Source organism: Antedon bifida, chromosome 1 (genome assembly GCF_963402885.1).
Source record: "Antedon bifida chromosome 1, ecAntBifi1.1, whole genome shotgun sequence".
Classification (NCBI taxonomy): Eukaryota; Metazoa; Echinodermata; class Crinoidea; order Comatulida; family Antedonidae; genus Antedon; species Antedon bifida.
In genome coordinates this window covers 16603767-16628541 of record NC_136226.1, presented here as the reverse complement: position 1 = coordinate 16628541, position 24775 = coordinate 16603767, and the positions used below count along the sequence as shown (strand labels likewise).

At 35.2% G+C, this 24775-nt stretch overlaps 3 protein-coding genes across 4 annotated transcripts in view; 2 read left to right on the top strand and 1 right to left on the bottom strand.

Moving 5' to 3' along the window:
• The window catches only part of LOC144844428 (uncharacterized), a 162197-nt gene that overhangs the window by 49901 nt on the left and 87521 nt on the right, over positions 1 to 24775 (top strand). The gene's annotated exons all lie outside the window — the stretch shown is intronic.
• On the top strand, positions 219 to 23747 carry LOC144844543 (uncharacterized). Its single transcript, XM_078701502.1, has 2 exons — positions 219 to 2920; positions 23392 to 23747. The coding sequence occupies exon 1, from the start codon at positions 326 to 328 to the stop codon at positions 2771 to 2773; it is 2448 nt and encodes an 815-aa protein (XP_078557628.1). The 5' UTR covers positions 219 to 325; the 3' UTR covers positions 2774 to 2920; positions 23392 to 23747.
• Positions 9858 to 15681, bottom strand: LOC144852512 (uncharacterized). Its single transcript, XM_078710361.1, has one exon. The coding sequence runs from the start codon at positions 15679 to 15681 to the stop codon at positions 9916 to 9918; it is 5766 nt and encodes a 1921-aa protein (XP_078566487.1). The 3' UTR covers positions 9858 to 9915.

The window sequence follows — 24775 nt, the reverse complement described above, 5'->3', positions numbered from 1 at the left end:
CAATGTCAAAACACTTCTCCATGAATATAACTATGATATATTTTGTATAACCGAAACGTGGCTAAGCACCAATATTGATAACAATGAGATTTTAGTAGACGGATACAAGATTTGTAGGCTTGATAGACCAAATACTCAAGCTGGCGGTGGAGTTCTATGTTATATTAGAAGTGGTATTGCCTTTAAAGAAATCCAAGAGCTGAGATCTGAAAATGTTGAAGCTCTTTGGATTGAAATAAATTTACCATATTCTAAACCTTTACTTATAGGTAATATTTATAGACCACCTAATGCTAAAGTTGAATATTTAAATGAACTTGACAACATGTTCCAACAAAGTACATCATTATATAATGATGTTGTGATCTTGGGAGACTTTAACTTAGATATAAATAATAATACTAACGCAAGAAAAATTAATAAAATAGCTAAAAATAGTAATCTTAACCAACTAATTAATGAATTTACAAGAATAACTAACACTAGTAAAACAATTATAGATTTGATTTTTGTCACTAATTGTAATATTTCAACAGCAGGAGTATCAAGCCATGGAATAAGTGATCACTCCTTAATATATCTAATTCGAAAAACTAAAAAAACACATATTCCTCCAAAGTTTATAACCTCTCGTTCTTTTAAAAAATTTGACCAAAACAAATTTATAGAAGATTTAAAATGTATTGACTGGGATCAAATCAAGCTTTACTCTAATGTTAACACTGTCTGGTTGCTGTGGAAACACTTATTTGGTGAGTTATGTAATCGGCATGCCCCTTTAAAGACAAAGAGAGTGAAAGGATCACTTCCTGAATGGATAACCACTGATTATATAAGATTAACAAAAGACAGAGACTACTATTATAAGAAAGCTCACAAAACTAATGAACCTGAAGATTGGGACAAAGCTAAACAACTGAGAAATCAAGTTAATAATTTAAATAGGAATTTAAAAAGAAAATATTGTACAAATACTATTAACGAAAATGCTAAAAATCCTAAGAAATTATGGAATACAATAAATAAATTAATACCTAAAACTAAACCCAGTATAAATAATGTATATAAAGATAATAATAAAAACTATACATCCAATGATAAGGACACAGCCAATGTTTTCAATGCTCATTTTACTTCAATTGGAAGTTCTTTAGCAAATCAATTTACTAACTCCAATAATACTAACTCCAATAATTATACTAGTAACACTTCAGAAAATTGTTTTGCGGGTAACAAATTTGAATTTGATCTTCTTACCCCTGATTACATTTTTAACCAGTTATGTAAATTGTCAACTAATAAAGCTATGGGTGTTGATAACTTTGATTGCAAACTTCTTAAACTAGCTGCTCCGATAATTTGTGACTCACTCTCATATATTTGTAATCTTTCTATGTTCAGTTCTAGATTTCCAGATGAATGGAAACTAGCTAAGGTAACACCTGTATATAAAGATGGGGATATGTCAGACCCTTATAATTACCGCCCAATTTCTGTTTTACCCATACTTTCAAAACTCTTAGAACGTGCTGTGCATGATCAATTATACTTGTATTTAAGAACTAACAACCTTATAAATCCCTCCCAATCGGGCTTTAGAAAAGGTCACTCTACAGAAACTACTCTTTTAGATGTTACTGATTATATTTTAGATAACTTTGATAAAGGTATTTCATCTGCTGCTTTATTTCTTGACTTGAAGAAAGCATTTGATACAGTTAACCATGAAATATTACTTACCAAATTAAGGAATTATGGCTTAAATGATATTGCACTTCACTGGTTTAAATCATATTTAAGTGGACGATCTCAAGTTGTTTGTATAAATTCAACAAAATCTGACACCATGAATGTTAATATTGGTGTCCCACAAGGATCAATACTGGGACCTTTACTATTTATTTTATACGTAAATTCACTTCCTGAATTTTTATCATGTAAATGTGTGATGTATGCAGATGATACAACACTCTTATGTAGTTCATCTGACCCTTTAATACTTCAGAATCAACTCAATATCAATCTAAACAAAATTATAGAATGGTTTGACCATAATCAACTCACACTAAATCTTAATAAGACCAAGCTTATGGTTTTCAGCACAAATCAGAAAACGGCAACATTTAAGAATATAACTTTACTTCATAATAACGAAACTATTGAAAGAGTTGATTCTTTTAAGTATTTAGGTGTCATTTTTGATCCTCAACTAAATTGGAAGGAACATATAGACAAAATGTCTTGTAAAATAGCTAAACGTATCGGTGTGATTCGTCGTATTAAGATGTATCTTCCTATGTATACTTTAAAAATGTTAGCAAATGCTTTAATTATTCCATTATTTGATTATTGTTGCTGTGTTTGGTCCAATTGTAACATAAGTTTTTCAGATTCTCTTCAGGTTTTAATCAACAGATTAGGTAGAATATTGTTATCAGTAGACATGTATACCCCTATTAATGATATCTTAAGTACTCTTGGATGGAGTAGACTTACAGAAAAATGGAATGAAAATATTCTTATAATGCTATTTAAATGTTTAAAAGAAATAGCTCCAAGATACTTAACAATATTATTTCAATTTACTGTAGATAACCATAATAAATGCACTCGCTCCCAAAGTAATAATGATTTATCTATTCCGTTATGGAATAACTCTCAGGGTAAAAGAACTTTTGTTTATAGATCAACTAAATTATGGAATTCTCTACCAAATAACATAAAATCAGAACTCCATAATATGTCTTTGGCAACTTTTAAATCTTCACTATAGAAATCATATATGTATTAACCTTTTTGCCTTCACAATTGTAAATAGTTTTATATCTGTTTTCTTTCTTTTTGTTTTTCTTTTATATTTTATTTTTGTTGTAAATATGTTTACTGAACCACTTTGGAAATCAGTACATCTGTATTGAAAGTGTATTTCAGTTTAAAGAAAGAACAAATAAATAAAAATAAAAAAAGTAAACTCAACAATTACAGGTAGATAGTTTTCAATTTCAGAGATTTCAGAAATGTTTTTCATTGATTTGCCTGTTTTTGCAATTATGTTTGAACACTTGTTTGAATAATAAATAATAGCATAACAACATTACTAGTAGTAACAGACTGGTAGAGAGTGAACATTGATTGGTTGAGAATAGAAGTTTGTTATTGGTTGATAGGGTTTTGATTACTGTATAAATACAGAAGAACAAGTAAACAGAATCAGAACAAGTGTTACTTTGTACTGTAAGGTCTGGGAAGTTTAGTGTGTCACTCAGTTTATTAAAATGGCTGATAATAATAGTACGGATTGTCCTATACTGGTTGATGCTCACTTGATTTTTAAATATGCAGCATCTATTATTGCAATAGCCTTCAACCTACTAATTATTGTAATGATTTTAAAATTTAAAAACTTGCAAAATATACCAAATATTTTCATTTTCAACCTGGCTGTACTGGATTGTATAAATGGTGTATTTTATTTTGGTAACAACGTTTGGAGAACATTTGAATGTTTTAGCCCTTCGGAAACTTTTTGTGTAGCTTATCATGGTTTGGAATTGTGGAAGAATTTAAACATTGTTTATGTTATTGTTATTTTGAGCCTTGACAGATATTTCGCCATCGTGCATTGTATTTCTTCGAAGACCTACCGTACAAAAAAATCTGCAAAATGTGGTTGTTTTCTAACTTTTGTAGCCTCAGGATTAGTTTCCATTCCAATATGGCTACATACACACATTCTGCCGTGGAAAGGTATTAATTATTGTCAAATCAGATTATTCGATGAATACTATAAGTATTACATGTTTTCGCTGAACTATGCAGTACCGCTGATTACAATTATCCTCTGTTATGTTCTGATTGTGTATGCCATGGCTTCAACACAACAGATTGAACAAAACAACACAACACGGAAATCATCAAAGCGTGTGCTCATTCTTGCTATTTCGATAGTTTTATCATTCATAATACTGTTTTCACCATTTTATATCGCTATAACTTTTACAGATCTTCAGTCAGATGTTCATGCAGTGGTTGTGGGCATGTTGTTCTCTCATAGTGTAATAAATCCGGTGTTGTACACATTCATTGGACAAAATTTTAAAAAGAATTTGTTCAAAATGTGGTGTTGCGTCAAGTTTATGCCATGTTTTGGGAGATTTGTACACGAGCCAGCATCCAGCTTTCGATCAACAGCAACAACAATTAGAAATTCCACCATACGGTCAAATTCTAAGTCTTCACAAGATACTGATTTTGGAAAAGACATTCTTGGGCCAAATGAGACTATTCCATTAAAACAAGCGCTGTAGACTTATACAAACATTGATTTAGCTAGTGTTTATTAACAAAATCTACTTTGGCTGCACCAGTGGGAAGGATTTCACTAAGTAAAACTGAGATTTTCTTGCACATGTTTATTAACAGTAACACTATGTAAAATTATTAACAAGTTTCTTATAATAACTTCATATGCGGCCATACTACATTGAAACAGCAACATTAGCTAGTGTTTATTATTAACAGAATCCAGTGTGGTTGCACCAATTGAAAGGATTTCACCAAGTAAAACAGTGGGATTTTCTTGTGTTTATTAACAACAACAACAACAACAACCTGTTGGTAATGCTCTATCTGAGACTGATGTAATACATGGCTGTTTGGAAAACACTGTGCCCAGTTATACCAATGAGCAAGAAACAGTACTGTATAAAGAACAAATAACTTATTTTTAACGCATTCTTTTGTCAATTATTTGAACTATTATCTGCATCTTTTCATTTCTAAGACTACAAACTTCACCGTAGGTTCGGTTGGTATCTCTTGTATAACAATAGAAGTTTGGTATGGAAACTGTTTGTACATTATAGCCTAACTTTTCATTATGTAAGAAAACTATTTATCTGGTTTGATGTTTTAATATCTTTGTGGACTATTTAAACATCACTTTGAAGTTTGTACTAAAAACATACTTGTTTGTTGGTAGATACATTTTTAAAACTTAACATACCGACGCATTTAGGCTTTCAAAGTATATCTCTGTTGTATATTAATTTTGTTTGTAAACCAAACCAATTGGTAGTCAGGCCTATTTCAAATCTTAGGACCTGTTTCTGACTGCATGTAGCGCCGAATAATAAAAACCAATAATAAACCAATTTATTAAAAAAATATTATTCTGCTAAATTTTTGCTCCCAAATATATCAGTTTAAATAGTGGTTGGTCATTAACAAAAAATGTTTACTCAAAATGCAATGCGATCAAGTGGTCAAATGGCCAAAATACTATAACTATCAATCAAATTTAAATCGTTAATGTGTGTTAATAACCTGTTTTTAATGCATGCATACATCAAGGAACATTTTCGCCAGTGTAGCGTAGCAAAAAGCTATACAAAACAACCTTATTGCTACACATTTTGAAAATTGTGTAGCAAAAAATACAATACAAAACTATGTTTCTCGACTTAAAAATCAGTTTGATTAGCAATATTGCTAAACAAAATTTTTAAATGAAAATTTTCCCTGTATACTGTATTATACTTGTTATAATTACTTTTTAAAGGAACTTGTTTATTGATTGATTGATTGATTGAGTTGGCACACTTTTTTGGGTCATGAATGTGTGCCTTTATAGGGGTTCTATTATAATTATTTATTGTGTGTATATTATAATCAGAAATGTAAATGTCTCAATTCATTAAAATAAAATTATTAGAAATTTATAAAGTGAATCGAGTATAATAAAGTATACAATATTATGTTAACTTTTTTGAATGAGACAATTTCATAAATCAAATCTTGTTCACATGTCCGATGACAGATTGAAGTAGTAGTAGCTCTCTAAAACTGCGTTCATGAATTGAGTATTTCATCTAGCCCAATCGATTTTTAAAAACTTGACCAATTGATAGTACACTATAGAGTTCTCACCAGGAGTGCCGGTCAGTAGGGTTTCAGTACCCGTTTAATAGTCAGTTTCAGAAAGATTTCCGATCGTAAAATAACGATCTTCTAAATATACTGCAGAAATGAACGCTCCGCCGTCATGGTTTGCACACAGATTACAGACAGAAAGAAGTTTGTATTACTACACAGTTACCTAGATGTTGGTCACATGATGATGAATCACAATAGTGCAAGATGGATGGAACTGACCGGTGCAGGGGCACAGCCAGTGAGGAGGTCATGGGTGTCCTGAGCCCCCGATTTTGTTGGGAAAAAAATTAATCGTCAAATCGCAATTTTATCAACTTAAAAATTGAAACAAACGACGTATTGATGCAAAGTGCAATATTGCGTAACACAAGTCGGAACCAACGACATAAAGAGTGCTGCAAACATTGCTACGGGCAGTTTTTTTCAAGCAACAACGAAAGGCAACATGGAACAAATGAGGAGGATGAACCATGTCAAAGTCTATGGCAGCTAACGTTGATGAGTAAAACCAAGCACGTTTGATTTCACGTATGTAGATGCGGAGGAAAACACAACTTGGTTCCTGCTAGAGAAGCAACGCAAAGACGTAGACGCAAGTGAGTTGACAATGACAAGTGACAATTCAATAAATCAATCGCTAGTGAATGGCCAAATTGCTTACGTTGCACTTACGTCCTTGTGTAGGGAACCACACTTACGGCAAGAAGTCAAATGGGGTGGTTAAGGGAGGTACGTTTATACCCTCCCACTTATATCATTTATTATTACATACGATTATAATAATCATACCATTTAAATTTAATAGTGTATCATATTGATAGACTTGTCGCTAACATTTCTACCGATAAATTTGATCTTGATTGCTTTCCATTTTAATAATACAGACAATATAAATACCCGGTAGCTAATAATAATAATAATAAAAACTTTATTTAATCACGGTAACACTTGTTCACCTCAATGGTGTTTTTCGACAAGGCCGTAAGACATTATACACTATTAAAGCTTACTTTTTATTACATATTTAGCTCTTAATTTCTTCATTTACATCCTCGTTGTTCAAGCACCTCATGTTTTTGTAAAAGTTATGGTATATTAATCCATTACTACTGTATTGTTTCCAATTGTTAATTATTTAGGGTCTTTTTGATTTGCATGTTCACTATGTCGACTGATACACAATCTTCCATAAACATGCATAAAATATACAGTATACCATGAAGAATGTCCCAGTCATGCTGAAAAGCTTTTTGGTACAATCATGCAGCCCACGAAATTCAGAAAAAAGAAGGTCGGCAAAAAATTGCTGACCTTAAATTCGCCAAGGTCGGCAGTCTCGGCAGTTCTAAAAATAGAAAATTCACCAAGGCCTAACCTCTTGCTAACCTAAGGCCTAGCTAGGCCTAGCCTCCCTAGCTATATGTTCTGGGGCGGATCCAGACATTTTTGAGAGGGGGGGTCCGCCGATAAAAAGGGCACATCAGATATTGAGTATTTGAGCCACAGCCCCCCCATGGTGGGGGTTGTGGCGAAGCGAATTTTGTTACAGGACACACTTAGATGGCCGGAAATGGCACTCTCGCACGCAAAATCCATGATAAATGGCACCTTTCTAGTTCGCCGGAAATGACACTTATTAGCAGGGTATTTTGTTTCAATATTCCAATAAAGAAAGAATTACGAAAATCTGACTTGTAGTTTTCGAAATATAGGGTCTAAAACATTGCCGAAAATGATCGTTTTTAGCCACGAACGTTGTAAACAAATTGCGCCATTTTTCGCTAAAATAATTACATATAATTACGTTTTATAGTAATTTCTTTTATATATCAACATTGGAAATATCAATAAAATATGTTATTAAATGTTTATAAAATATATAGAGTTGTTTATTTAACGGAATTCGTACAAATTCATTGCTCTAAATTTGTGTAGTACCGTTCAGTACAGAGAGATCACGTGACTTCTTGGTGGTACACGCGAGAGAAAACATTCCGCTGTGTGTGATTCGCGTCCACCAATCAAATAGCCAGAATCCAAAATCATTCAACCGTGAGCTCTGCCGATCGCGGGAAAGCTCAGCTTTGATTGGCTTACGATGACATCATATCACAAAACGGTGGTTTTGTAGTTGAGCCTCACGTAATTTTCACAAATATTGTTTCAAAAATGAAATAAATGAACCTTCTTTATGGTATGTGTGATTTTTCTTTAAAAGATTTGAATAATAAAGGCTTCATATCGAGAAAAAAACATTTTTTTTGGCACTTATAATAAATATTTCTCAGAGAAAAAAGCACATGGCTTCAACTTGTAGAACTATATTATCTTGGCATAGGAAGACAAACAAATCCCAGGTCATGAGAGGCTCAACTACAAAAACAAGGTTGAATAGTCTAATTTCGATGATTTTTTAGTAAACAATCTACCGCGTATGGTCGTACGCGCTAGATAGTACGATATTTTAACTACATTTTTTACATGTTTGGTTGGATGTAATGGAAATAAAAAATAGTTGATCTGATGGAATGATATGTAAATAAACAAATACTCAAAAGAATTATGTTTACAGTTCAATTATTTTCAGAATAATAATACATAAAAATGTGTTTACCAATGGACAAATAATCGAGTCAATGACATAGCGCGCATGGTAACGTACGCGGAGTTGAATCGTAAAAAGTTTACATGCGCCCTCTGTAGTATGTGAAACGATCTATTTTTAGAAGTTTAAGTAGAGATCATCACGCGTCACCACCTCTCACGATGCTCTTTGATCGGCCGCCGTAACTTAACATCGCGCTCATTGTGATAAATTTCTGTTTTTATTTTTGGGGTTAGTGTAGCCTACTCTGTGCATACTAATATACACACAAATATGTCACACAAATAAAATATTGAACCTCTAAAAAAAGGGCACCCTTAAAATTTAGGGGGGGTCCGGACCCCGTGGACCCCCCCTCTGGATCCGCCCCAGATGTTATGCAAAAAGAACTAGCAAATTTGGATCGATCCGCAAATTTAACTAAAATATAAAAACCTAACACTAAAATTTACAAGATAAATTCTATTTGATAATTGCTGAACATCGTGGTTCTGGAGCTAGCCGTACACAGAGCATAGTTGCTTGCTTGGCATAACAGGGTATTCCCCTATACTACACAGGTCTCGCGCTGTGCCGGCCCAGCCAGCTTGATAGAAAGCATGCAGCTCACACACAACATGATGTAATGGTTGAGTGAATTCAGGGATCATCTTAATTCCATGGTTTGTTAACTAAACACAACATGGTGGTGAATATGCCTGTTAAAATTTCAATGATACGATCCCTTAAAGTACCATGTTGTTGCTAGGAGGCTTGAAAGGAGGGATCTAGCCTAGTTTCTGGGTCGGCAATCTCTTGCCGTCCTCTGACAATTTAAGGTCGGCAATAAGGTCGGCAATTGCCGATTGCAGACGTGAAATTCGTGGGCTGATCATGCTAGTTAGCAATGTCTTTTTAGCAGGTTGTAACCATCATCAAATTCAATATTTATTATGGTTGTGAAAATATGTACTACTATACCTAACTAACAGAACCCCTGTCCGATTATGGCCCAGTGAATTTGTTTACTTGTCTGTTTGTGTCACGGAACTAATAAATAAACATTTATCACACCGATCAGTATAACCAAGTCTTTATTCGTTTGAGTTTGTGTGTGTGGTAAAAAAGGGTGTGAATCGACACCTCTCTCAATATCTTGCATAAAACATCGTTTTGAGTTGAAAACAATAGTAATGACTGCCGAGCCTCCATTAACACTTATCGAACAGTGGAGACAAACTATAGAGGGCGGTACACATACAAAATAGAAAATCGCGAACAGCACACTCCCCCTGTGATGTTACACATCACAATAACAAACTAAATAACATAACTATAAAGCATTTAAATAACAACGCAAACTTCCTAAAACAAGAAGTAAACAATCGAATCTAGAGTTATTTACTGTCCGATTCCACAAGTAGCACTAATTCATGCACAGGTCTGCTAAAACTCTTTCCGCTTGGCAAGCGTACACTGACTTTACGAACGCAACCATCTTCTCCTGGGAAAACATTGTTCACAATGCCCATTGGCCACTGAATTCTTTTGGCACTCTTGTCTTTCAACAACACCACATCTCCAATTTTCATATTGCTTGCCTTGTCTTCCCATTTACGTCGTGGTTGTAATGTTTGCAAATATTCAAGTCGCCATCTTTTCCAGAACTGATCAGCCATAATCTGAACCAGTCTCCATTGGGCCTTGTACATGTTTTGCACGGTCCTTTCAATTATCACTTCTTCTATTCCTGGGTGCTTTTGAGTTAACAACATAGACGGTGTGAGGTATACAAAGTCATCTGCATGGTTGCCTAATGGAACAAGAGGTCGTGAATTAATAATAGCGACAACTTCTGACATAATCGTTGTTAGGACTTCGTGACTCATGTTTTTATTTTGGTGGTCAACCAGCATTCCATCCAGCACTCTTCTAGTAATCCCGATCATTCTCTCCCATGCACCTCCCATATGGGATGCGTGGGGCGGGTTCATTTTCCATTCTATTTGATTCTTCACAAGATGGGTATGCAAATCATCATCGTTGCTTGCACCTATAAAGTTAGTGCCTTGATCTGATCGAAGGGTTTTGATTTTGCCTCTGACAGACACAAACCTTCTAAGAGCATTGATGAAAGAAGATGTTGACATTTCTTCAATTACTTCAATATGAATTGCTCTTGTGGATAAGCATGAGAACATAACGGCCCATCTTTTGTTTTTTGCTATACCGCCTCTTGTACGTCTGGCCACTATGTCCCAGGGTCCAAAACAATCAACGCCTACATGTGTGAAAGCTGGATCGCAAGACATTCGGTCTTCGGGCATGTCTCCCATCCTTTGAACAGCTAAAGTTCCTCTAAGTTTCCGGCACAGTACACAACGGTAAATCACTGAGGACACTAATTTTTTACAACTTGTGATCCAATAACCTGCTTGTCTGATCATCCCTTCGGTTAAGTGTCTGCCTTGGTGATGTATTTTCGTGTGGTAATGATGAACAAGTAGCTTCGCCACATGACTATTTCCTGGAATTAGTGTAGGGTGTTTTTCGATGAAGGGAAGTTTAGACTTGTGTAATCTACCACCAACGCTTATCAAACCTTCAGCATTTAACATTGGTGACAGGGCTATCACGGAGCTATTTCTGTGGACAGGCTTTCCTGCTCTCAGGCAGTTTATCTCACTGTCGTAGAACTGTCTTTGCATATCTTTGATGATAACGATTTCAGCTTGTCTGTATTCGTCTATGGATCTATGCTGCGTGCATATATGCCACCCAGAACATTGTGATGTCTTCTCACCTGCTCTGAATGAAGATGCTTGATGTTTCAAGTAAGTAATTGCCCTTGTCAAGCCTGTCCATGTAGAAAAGCGTTTTATTCTCTCTTCACTGAGCATCTGGGGTTTGATTACCACTGTTTTAAAGGTGGTAACATCTTCTTTTCTAATTTCCTTGTCGTTTTCAGGGTCAACAAGAGGAAATGATGATTCTTCTTCTTTATGCAAATGTTGAGGACCAGTGAGCCAAGCACATGACTGCAATTTTGATGGGTCAACATATCTAGTTCCATGATCTGCTGGATTTTGATCCGTTGGCACATAATTCCATTGATGTGGTTCACATACTAACAGCACCTTTTCAACTCTGTTGGCAACATAAGTATGAAACCGTCTTGTAGTGTTGTTCAAGTAGCCTAAGCATACCCTGCTGTCTGAATGGTATATGATGTCACTTGGAAGAAAGTGTAGTTCTGTGATGATTATTTTAGCTAGTTCTGTAGCAACTACAGCAGAACAGAGTTCAAGGCGAGGAATAGTATGTCCTTGTTTAGGAGCTATACGTGATTTTCCAATGAGGAATCCAACCTCGGTTCCGTGGATAGTGGTTGTTCTTAAGAATGCTACAGCTGCAACCGCTTGTTCTGAAGCATCACAGTACACATGCACCTTTGTATTTATCACATCGTTTCTCAGACTTTTGTGGTAAGTTCTTTGAATTTTTAGTGATACCAGCTTCTTCAGGCTTTCTTTCCATGCATCCCACTTATGTTTCATCCCTTCTGGCAATGGGTCATCCCAGTCTAATTTAAGATGCATGATCGTTCGGAATAGAACTCGTCCACGAACCAGCACAGGAGAAATAAAGCCCAACGGGTCGTATATACTATTAATGGTAGCTAGAACGCCACGTTTTGTGAATGGCTTTTCTTCAGGGTTAATGTGGAATGTAAATACATCTTCGAATAGTCTCCATTGTAAGCCTAGACTTCTTTGAATAGGAGCGCCTCCTTCTTCCACATTAAAATCTCTAATTTCTTTGGCAATGTCTTCTCTTTCAAATGCGTTCAACACCTCTTGGCTATTTGAGGAAATCTTATGTAGGCGTACACCACCACTGGTCATCAATGCCTGTTGTGTTCGCTTCATTAAGGAGATTGCTGTAGCGTTGTTTTCACAAGATGTTAAGCCGTCGTCTACATAAAAATTGTTATTCACAAAATCTACAACATCAGGGTCAGCTTCCTTGATGATTTCACGTAAGCCATAGTTGGCAACTGCTGGTGAGGGCTTGTTCTCAAAGACATGCTTACACATCCTGTACTCTATCAGTGGTTTGCTTAGGTCATTTTCTTCGTACCAGAAAAACCTCAAAAAGTTCCTATGCTTTTCGACTACCCCAAAGCAATAGAACATGCTTTCTATATCACCACACACTGCTACGCTTTCTCTACGGAAACGCATCAACACACCAACTAGTCCGTTCGTTAAGTCTGGCCCTTTGAATAGGACTTGGTTCAGCGATACTCCCTGAAAGACGGCGGAAGAGTCAAACACACCTCTTATTTTATCCAATTTCTTAGGGTGGTAAACACCAAATAGAGGTAAGTACCAGCGTTCTTCGTGTGCTTTAAGTGGTGGTGCCTTTTCTGCATGTCCATTATCTAATACTCCTTTCATGAAGGCGATGAAGTGTTGTCTTTTGATACTATCCTTTTCAAGAGATTTGTGAAGTATCAGTGCTCTCTTCAATGCCTGTTCTCGGTTGTTAGGAAGTCTAGGTCTTGGAGTCCGAAAAGGTAATGGAGCAGTCCACTGTTTATCAGAATTTAACTTTCCTTCAGTCTCCATAATCTTTAAAAACTGCTTCTCTTCTCTTGAAAAACTTATTGAGTCTTCACTGCTGTCGAAAAGTTCATCCACTTTCATTTTGTTAGGACATGGGTCTAGTGTGGAAGGTTTTCCATTACTTTTGATTTTAACACTTGTTCTGCATGCTGATATAGCAGTGTTAGGTACATGCACTTCTCCGAGGCAGGTCTCACCTATGACGACCCAACCCAAATCAAGTCTTTGTCCCCAAGGTGCGTTGTCCGGACCATTTATCACCTCCCGCACCTTATGTACTTGGGGGGCATCACGGCCTAGAAGTATCAGCACCTCAGCAGACTGGTCAATAGATGGAATTTTTGCCGCGATGGATTCAAGATGTGGGAAAGCCATAGCAACTTCTGGTGTAGGGATTTCTGACTTATTTCCAGGAATTTCTTCACATTCAAGTAGGTTAGGTAGAATTATTTGAACCTCTCTGTTGATTGCTTCAACAACCAGAGATTGCAGTTTTCTACCTGTAGTTTTCTTTTCTCCATTACAAGTTTTTATTCTATAGTTGATTAGTTCACCAGATATTTCGAGCAGGTCAAACATCTTGCTAGCCACCAATGATTTGTTGCTTTGTTCGTCGATGAGTACATATGTTTTTACTACCTTGTCAGGACTCTCTTTCAGGAACACATTAGCTAGACATATCTTTGAGCATGATCTACTTACTCCTTCTCTACCACAGATGTCCAGACAGCTAGGAGATACAGATTCAAGTTCGTTAGTGGCAGATGCATTCTTTCCAACCTGTTTAGGTGGTGTTGAGGTATTCTTTTCAACGTCTTTTACTTGTTTTGGTTGTGCCGAGTCGTTCTTTTCAATATTTTTAACCTCGTGTGGAGGTGTTGAGGTGTCCTTTTGAGTGTTCTTAGCCTGTTTAGGTGTTGTAGAGGTATATGTTTGATTGTGTAAAACATCCAAATGTCTTTCACTTTTACAAATTTCACACTTCACTCTAGCATTACATTCCTTTGCAAAATGACTCCTCCCTAGGCATCTGTAGCATAATTTGTAGTCCTTTATTAGTTTTTTCTTTTCCAAGTATGATTTCGCTATGAACACTCTACATTTTACCAATTGATGCTTTCCTTCATGCAGTGGGCACATACCATCATTGACATCTTTATTTGTAATAGTTGTATTCTTGACATTCACCAATGGTCTTTGAGCCTTTGACGCACCTTCACCACTGTTCTTGTGATTAGCTGGCCTGCAAAAGCTAGGGTCATTCCATATCTTAGAATATTTTTGGACAAACTTGACATATACATTGAATGGTGGAAATAGAACTTTATGGTCCAACTTGTACTGTGAGCCTGTCATAACCCATTTTTCTTGAAGATTGTTAGGAAGCTTTTCGACAAGTGGGTGCAAACCCCTTGCAGAGTCCAAGGCAGCTAGGCCTGGATATATACCTTCTTCTTTCATATACTGAATTTCGTTCATCAGCTGGCTGAATAGCATTATTTTCTCAGACTCCCATGTATTTATTTTAGGAAAAGTCTCTATTCTAGTCTGAAGATCTTTCTCTAATGCTTCGGCTGAACCATATTTGTTGTCAAGAATCTCCCATATCCGTTCTAATCCTAATTCAGGTCTGGAAATGTGAGAATTGTAAATTGAAATAGATAATTTGTGAGACTCGCTACCCAGCCATTTCATTAAAAGTTCCAACTTTTGTGACGGTGTCAAGTTTAATTCCATTGTGGTATTGTGGAAGGCTGCCTTCCATGCCCGGTAATGTGCTGCTTTGTCAGTAAACTTTCTTAGGCTGTTGCTTACCAATTCCTTTTTTAGGAGAGCATTACCGATCTCCGAAGCCGCCTCTATAACTGTTGTAGGTCTGCTAGATTTATCAGGTATAGAACACTCTGGTGTTAGGTTTAACGCTGGATTGGGATGAGGATTTTTCATAACAAAGGTATCTGTAGCCCTAGGAGATGGCCAGGGCGTATCTTTATCAGTATGATAGCTTGCTGAAGGCAAATTTTCGCTCTGTTTAGGATGCCAAGTTGCAGCATTAGGTGAGAGGTTATAAGTGAGTACATATTCCTTTTGCTCGTTCTTCGAGCATATGGAATCATTATCTGTCAGGTATTGTATTACCCTTTCTTTCGGGTCATCTGTAGGAAGGTTTATTTCACTACCTGCCTTAGAATTTGCAGCTTCTTCTAGTGTAGCTGCTTCAGCTTCTGCTGCTGCTGCGTCCTTTTCAGCTTCCAACAACTGTATTTGGGCACTTTGCCGTTTCATTTCTGCTTCTTGAGATGCCATCCGTTGTCTAATCTGTGTTTGTTGGCGTGTGAAATCCAATTTCACTTTACTCGCTTCCGCCTTGGCGCGAGCTTTCGATGCCACAGAACTGCGGGATGAACATAAGCTGGAACTGGTGCTTCGTTTTGAACTCATCTTGTTTGGGGCGTCTTGCCCTTGTCCACTTTTTCCTTCACTATGTGTCACACCATGGCCTTCGTTGTATGGTTGACCTGACCGTGTTGTCATGATTAGTGATTAACGTCTGCCTGCAAGGTTTGGTGTAGATGTAATCGATGACCCTTTTTTACTGTCACGGAACTAATAAATAAACATTTATCACACCGATCAGTATAACCAAGTCTTTATTCGTTTGAGTTTGTGTGTGTGGTAAAAAAGGGTGTGAATCGACACCTCTCTCAATATCTTGCATAAAACATCGTTTTGAGTTGAAAACAATAGTAATGACTGCCGAGCCGCCATTAACACTTATCGAACAGTGGAGACAAACTATAGAGGGCGGTACACATACAAAATAGAAAATCGCGAACAGCACAGTTTGACAGTCTGTTGGTAAATTAAAATTATTGGGAAGAGATTCATTATTAAAGTGGGGTAAATTAAATTGTTATCCATGTTTAAAGGGGGTTCCGGGTTTAAAATGAATAGTAAAAAATGTAAAATATATTTGTTTGTCTCTTGAACGGTAAAAGTTTCAATTTATATAAGCGTCCAGTGAAGCAGAACGAAGGCTGTGAAATGAGGCCAGATTACAAGTGCAGCTACGGCAAAATCACACTGTGGTTACAGAATAGAAAATTCATGAAATGGTCAATCTTCTGACGACTCGTTATCATTAACCATATCAATTACTTTTGTAAAATTATACTTATCTGATGTAATTTTAGTCGGTCTTCCCATTTATAAAGTCAATTTTCTATGAAAATTCATCAAAACAGTGAAAAATTAGATATGTTTGCACTTTACGTTTTCCGATTTTCGCACTGACTTAGGGAAAGCCTTCAAAATCAATGAAGCGTAACGTATACTGTACATTCCTGCTGAGGAGCGAGACGACGATACACGTGTTCTCTCTGCCCATGCCTGGCATGATGAATCCTAAAAAATATTCTAAGCAGTCTTAAAAAAAGGGTTTTTTTTTTGTGGTTTCACTGCAGTATATTCTTGTAGTTAAGCTGTTAATTTTAACTTCTTTTGCCTTAACTTTTAAATAGATTTGAATGAGCACTATAAACATACTTTTTAAAAGCAATATATGGTGATCAGGTTTTTCCATTTTGAAATAAAATTATTAATATTTAATATGATGATAAATGCATCTGTTTTGGAAAATAATTTATACTTAAATGCATAATTTTATTAAGCATTAAATTAGTTCAGGTCATCGGGACAAGAAAAGTTCTGCTGTATGTTTAATTTTTAAGAAAAGTAGGGTTAGGTTAACTTCAACATCCAAAAAAAATAAAATGTAGTTCTAACATTAAACAGAATTGGACCAGAGACATAGGCTGGTTGCTATCTTGGGTGTGTGGCAGTTACTTGGAAATTGCATAATACTTTTAACAGTTTTCAACTTTAATTAAAAATTTAAAATATTGAAAACATAAAAAATATCGATCATCATTAAATGTATTTATTCTGGTTCTCAAGCTTAACTGGAAACTGAGGAAATTCAGATTAGGCCCTCCACGAACCCATGTCAGCCAGATTTACCATTAATTATTCTCAATTTTGATGAATTCAACACGACTCAATGTAATCAACGTCAACTGGAAAACAGGTGATGACGCCACTGTGTTTTATCTATATATAAATTATGGTTAATTCTGACATAGGCGAGCACAATGGAAAAACTTGAGTATAAATCTCCGCCTTGGATACCTACCTTATCTATCTTAGATGTACCGCGAAACGTAGATTTGATAACATTAGTTTTGTCTTTTACAACGACAAAATTTAGCATTACCTATCGAAATTTGTGGATATCACAGGGTTATTTTCACACACTCGCGCTGTTGTTCAACTGGCTTCCGGGTCCGTCACTTCCTGCATAATGGCCGTTGGTGGCACCATTCAATATTAAATACAAATATTTTAGTGGTTCAACTTTACGTGAACTACAATTTGTTTTAGTAATTTAACTATTATTGAAGGCCTTTACTTTTACGTGAACTACAATGTGATTTTAGTGATTCAACTGAATCGTGAACTACAATTTATTTGTTTTAGATATTCAACTAATCAATTAAGAAGGCTTTTACTTTACGTGTCAAATTTAGGTGTGATTCAATGTTACTATAGGAGGCTAATTGAACTAATTATTTATGCTATTTTTTAATCATTTAATCAAATTTAGGTGCGATTCAATGTTACTATAGGAGGCTAATTGAACTAATTATTTATGCTATTTATTAATCATTTAATCAAATTTAGGTGCGATTCAATGTTACTATAGGAGGCCTGGTAGGACCCAATTTGTGTTTTGTATATAACATTAGAGTTTAGGGATGGGGAAGAGGATGAGAAGAACAATTTTTAAATATATTCTCTATCCACTCAGTAACGAAATATTGTTTTAAATGTTTTATAGGCCTATCAATAATATACCACTAAACACAGTAAAACATTTACGATTTATAATACTTTTTTAAAACTGTCCCTGTTATAGTTGATTGAAATAGTAAAGTACATGTAACGATACACCACTATGACGTTTATATTTTTTATAATTATTAATTAATACAAAAGCGTTGAGAAGCAACTGTCTGTAATCTATCCACAGTTACAGTAATAAATGTTCTTTGTATATTTTGTTTATATATCTAACAGTAACCACATTCACAGTAAGACAATTTCGATTCAAATGGCCACCAAAAATGGTTAATAGGTACAATATTTACAATATTGTCAAAGTATTGCAATACTATAAGTTTTATTCTCCAAGGGCCCATAAATTTACCTACTTGTGTTAAACCAAGGGATCATAAATTTACCTACAAACTGGGAGTCTGAGAGATTGGAATGTTCCATTCATCACAAATCAATACATTTGTATAAAGGTATATTAAATCTATCAAAATAGTATTTTTTATTATTATATTATATATATAATTATCGTAGGAGGAGATAGGAAAATGCGAAATATCCTCGTATTATTGTGTGCAGGTATTTTTCATGAGGATATCCATTAGACAGTGTATATCACGATCGGAAAACACCCCTATTTGGGGCAAATTGTTGAACCTAAATTCGTTTTAATTGTCAACAACTAATTATCTAACTAAATTTAATTAGTAAACAAGGTTACATCAGGTGGTTAAAATCAGTACCGAGATTCTAACCAACTTTATATACCATCGAGTAAACATTCTAGAATTAACGCGTGATCTACCGAATTTTGCCCTTACGTAAATGTATATATAGATCAGAAAGTTAATGGCATTACACAACAACAGTCCCACATAGAATACCCACTGTACTGAACTGACTTCAGTGTTTAGTTATAGCGCCCCACTCTTAGAGCGGTCCTTTGGGCAGACATGAGGAAGGAATATGAATTGACGTTGATGTGTCTTCGCAAGATTTTAGAGCATAATAAGTTGTAAAAAGGTTACGACACCAGAACCGGTAATACATGGTTCATTATGTTTTTCTGTACTTTATGTTAATTATAATGATATCAAAGGAGTATAAGTTCTCACCTGGAGCTAGCATTCTGTTGGGTTGTGCGTATTGAGAGGCTGGCGGCGATATTGTTTTCACCCCAGTAGTAGTTGAGAGTTATTCATTGTTTTAGATTGCTCATACTTTTATTGTTTGACCATTTATCATGATATGGAATAATGCATCTAATGTTAGAATCATTATAGAAGTAATTGATGCGTATCGGAAATTTATTTGACTATTAAGTATTATTAATATAGAATTTAGCCTAGAATAGACACCGTATTATTGCCTAAAGTACTATGATTTCATCGCACATGCGTTGCAAGGAAATATGTGATGGCCATATTGTCGTTCCGCTTGAGTGAGCATGTAAGGTCAAGGGTCAATTTGGGACTCTGCACTAGGAATGCGGTATTTCTTTGAAGCCGTGATAATTGTTGATTGTAGATTTATTCTACATTGCTTATTATTGTTATGTTCTTAATGTTTAATTTCAGTAATTTACGGCTAAAGACAAGAAGTTGAAATATGCTAGAATTATATGGAAAGAAATAAAAAACAAAGAGCCAGTAAATTCGTTGGTGCCGTTCATTTTAAAAGTTCATTGAGTACTAGTTGCCGGTGAACTTACACCCACGTTACCTTATAACTTGCCCTACCACAATATACTCTAATTTTCTATATTACCCTGGAAGCGATATTTTTGGCGTACCTAATTTATGGACCACCATGAAACATCACAAAATAAACATGCATTACTCATCAGTCATATGCATAGGTGCCACCCGGGCTTCAATTTCCAGAGGAGTTGGTCATGTTTTCAAGAACCATTCGGGTACACCCACTAGAGGGTGCGCGAGCGAACCCTCTAGTGTAATAAATGACAGTTAGTATATTCAATTACCAATGAATTACATTATGAATTTAAACTTTATTTGCACATAAATATATAAATATTAATTATGTCCATGAAGTATTTTAAAACGTAGTAGGCTGGAACCACTATTAAGAGGACATTTTTACACCATAATTAATTATCTGTGACTAGCGGTTTCCAAGATATAGCGTAGGTATAACAAATGCCACCATTTTTAATCATTTAAATTAAAGGCTTTGATGGCCGAATTTCACTTGGGATCTGCCATATTTGTAATCAGCTAGGTCGAAACATCCTAAATCAAGTGGATCCCAGATTCTACCAAAAAATGCCTCTTGCATCATTTCATGTGAAATGGAAACCTGTTTGTTTACAGCAGCATCTATATCAAGTACACCTTAAAGATGTATTGTCCCCCAAAATCATCAAAAATGAAGATTAATTAAATCAGACTTTGAATAGGTTATTTTTTAGTTTTAATAAAGTGAATCACTTCCGTAGAAAAAAAAACGGAAAAAAATAATGTTTTCACTTACAAAATAACATGATAAATGGTTAAATTCAACCAAAAATCCATTGGCTGGCAGCCAATTTGACCATTTTTTGCTTTAAATTCCATTTTTTCAGGTAAATAAATTTTTTTCCGATCCAATTTTTGGTCGAAGTCAATAATTATTATGTGACATTAAAATGGCATATTCAACAAAAAAAATGTAAAAAAATTATTTTTCAGGGAGACAATACATCTTTAATGATACAAGTATATTGTCATCGGTCATTATTGTTTGTTTAACCAAACATTTGGAAAAAAAAATTAATTACCTGATAAAATTTAAAGAAAACATAGCCAAACAAAGTCAATTGGTTTTTTGTTCACTCTCAGTATTAATCTATTATACATTAAAATGATAGATTAAATTTCTCAATATTATCAATAACAACTAGCAAGTCACCATTTGATTGGTTCATAAATCAAAGTTTCTTATTGGTTGAGAGATTATGTTGCTTAATGTATAAATACAGAAGGATAACTCAACAGAAGCAGAACAAGTTGTTACTTTGTAGAGGAAGGTCTGGGAAGTTTATTGTTTGTATACTCAACCTATTTGTGTGTCAGTGTATTAAAATGGCTGATAATATTAGTGCTGAGAATTCAACGGATTGTCCTGTGGTTGATGCTCACTTGATGTTTAAATATGCAGCATCTATTATTACAATAGTCTTCAACCTACTAATTATTGTAATGATTTTAAAATTTAAAAACTTGCAAAATATTTTCATTTTCAACCTGGCTGTACTGGACTGTATAAATGGTGTATTTTATTTTGGTAACAACGTTTGGAGAACATTTGAATGTTTTAGCCCTTCGGAAATTTTTTGTGTGATTTATAATGGCTTGGAATTGTGGAAAAATTTAAACATAGTATATGTTATCGTTCTTCTAAGCCTTGATAGGTATTTCGCCATCGTGCATTGTATTTCGTCTAAGGTTTACCACACAAAAAAAGCTGCAAAATGTGTTTGTTTTATAACTTTCATAGTTTCAGGATTAGTTTCCATACCAACGTTGGTACATACATACATTGTGCCGTTGAAAGGTATTAATTATTGTCAAATAAGACAATTTGATGAATACTTTAAGTATTACTCATTTTCTCTGAACTATGCAGTACCGCTGATTGTAATTATCCTCTGTTATGTTCTGATTGTGTATGCCATGGCTTCAACACAACAGATTGATCAAAAGAACACAACATGGAAATCTTAATCATCAAAGCGTGTGCTCATTCTTGCTATTTCCATAGTTTTATCATTTGTCATATTGTTTTCGCCATTTTATTTTTCTGTAACTTTTTCTGAAAATCTAGACACAGATGCTCATGCATTTTTTCTTGGCATGTTGTTTTCTCACAGTGTAATAAATCCAGTCTTGTACACGTTCATTGGACAAAATTTCAAACAGAATCTGTTGAAAAGTTGGTGTTGCGTCAAGTTTATGCCATGTTTGGCGAGATTTGTACATGAACCTGCGTCTACTTTTCGAACAAGAACAACTAAACATTCAACCATTAATTCTAAATCTTCACATGATCTTGACTTTGTAATAAACAAGCCTGAGACTGTTCCATTACAACAAGTACAGTAAACCCTTCAAGATCTATTTTTGCTTATATCTTCACTATACTTTATACAGTAGAACCTTCGTTTTACGTACCCTGATTTTACGTTCCCTTGATTTTACGTACGCTTAAAGTGACCGATGACGTCATCATTTTCTTACATTGAGGGCGCAATTTAACAACAACAAAGCACAAAGCCATGGCTGTGTGAGGAACTCATGTGCATTCCCCTACAGCAGCAACTGTTTTTATTGATAGAAAATACAAGAACATTGATATTTTTATTTATAACACTTTATTTAAACTAAATCGCACAGCCTGTATATACTGTACTTTTCTAGGCCTCACATCTTGCTAGGCCTGCTAGCCTGGCCTAGATTAGTATAGGAAGGGCCTAGGCCTAGCTAAGCTAGTGATCACCTGCCTGCATGCTGTAGGCCAACACGGCAGCCTTTTTAGCTACGATCTACGTATTTGGGGGTCAATTTAAGGTCAACCTTGATTTTACGAATCCCTTGTTTTACGTACGCCGTTCGGTCCCGTACTGTACGTAAAATGGAGGTTCTACTGTACACTATGCTACTTTTAAAGCATTGTATTGCATCAGTTGGGCTAGAACGTAGATCCCAAAGATTGAGAAAGATTACAAAGACATTCGCAAACCATGTCCATTTGGAAAGGAATAGTAATGTCTCGTTGGTTGTGTTTGTGAAATTCTTGAGTACCAGAACACGCTGCAGGCTCCAGAAACATCCTAAGGCAGTCTATGAAAACTGAACATCTCTGAAAAACACTAAGGCTATGTTCAGACCCATGGTGTTAGACCGTTTTAGTGTACAACGTTACTAGCAAGGTCACATTACAAACCGCAGAAAAAAAAAAATGAGGTGTTCAGACCCATAGCATACGATTATCGTTACAACGGAAGTGCGTCATTCAGGTTGTTTCTAGTTGCATATTCAAACACCACCACAATCATCATTCTTCATAATGGATCAACAATATGCAGACGACATCGGTTGGGTGGCAAATTCAAAAACGCAAGTCGAAGAAGTTAAGAAGACCATACCTAAGAAACTAGAAAGCAGAAGACGAAAAGGAGACGAATCGTGGAAAAATGTAAATATCTAGGATCGCTAATTGACACAGATAACGATATGAAACGCCGAAAACAACTCGCAATAAATTATCAGCCTTCAATAACTACAAAGAAATTCTAACAAGCAAAAACTTTTCACTAGAAGTAAAAATGAGACTATTCAATGTATACGTCAGAAGCATATTCATGTACAACTCAGAATTATGGACAATAACCAAAAAACAAGAGGACGAAATGGACTGTTTCCATAGAAAATTATTAAGAAAAATTATAAAAATTAAGTGGCCGTACACAATCAGAAATATAGAACTATACTTCAGAACGAAAGAACTAAAATGGTCAAAAATAATAAGGAAAAGAAAATACAAATGGACCGGACATATGCTAAGGCTTCCGATGGACACTCCAGCCAAATTAGCGTTGACAGAATCCATTAGAAAAGTTAAAAGACCAGTTGGCAGACCAAAAACTACCTGGATAGAAAACATAAACAAAGAACTCAAAAAAGCAAATACATCGATCGCAAAGTTAATGACAGACCGTCAGACCACCAAAAAAAAGTCATGGAAACGATTAGCGTACGCAATGTCTACCCAAGACGAATAGCGTAACAGATGATGATGACCCACATGTTTTCATCATTATTTCAATTGTATATAGGACTAGATCTCAGCCCTACAATTATGCCAAAATGGCAAAATTTGCCGTGTATAACATCATGGCTGATAATAATACAGTCGACTCCACCTAAGTCGAATCTAAGTATAAAAATTTGAGTTATGCGAACTTCGACTTACAGATTTGTAAAAAAATGCTAGGCCTAGGTTCACTCACTAGCCGCGCTACAGCTAGGCCTAGCTAGTAAACCTTGTCGCGATCGCGGCCCACACGATGAGCCTTCTTTAATTGAGTTTACTTAGCTAGCTAGGCCTAATAAATGCTAAGCCTCCTTTATCGGCAATGACAAACTGAATTTTCTTCATGGTTTAACAATAAGAAAACATTATAATAAATACATTTCGGTTCTTATTCGAAAACGGTATCCATTGTTTATTGCCATCTGTCTAACACAAAATGGGTACCCACAAAATGCTGCTCAAGTTCTAAAACAACTCACATATATAATACTAGCGTGAGTTATAGGACGCCGCCTATGCTATACAACCTGCTTGAGAGAATCAATATGGTCCCAAATTATCACCTCTGTCGTTTGTTTATCGAATTACGTATAGTAGAGAGGCCAAATACACAAAAGTCCTCTATAAAAAGTTTGGGGGCATTTTTTGTTAATAGCAGGCAACCATGTTGAATGTATCCTTTGTGGGGTGACAAAAACGATAGGGGTGGATGCCATCTTCAATTTTGGGTTTTAAGGTCAGTTTATGTGGTCAAGAGGTCAAACAAGGTCAAAATATAGGATTTTTTTATTTTATTCACGGAAAATCATTTACATCATCAGATCTATCCAAAAAAAGTATTTTTGAAGATCAACTGATGTTTCATATTATAATTATGAGATAAACATTTTATTTTACACATAAAAACATAGGAAATTAAATA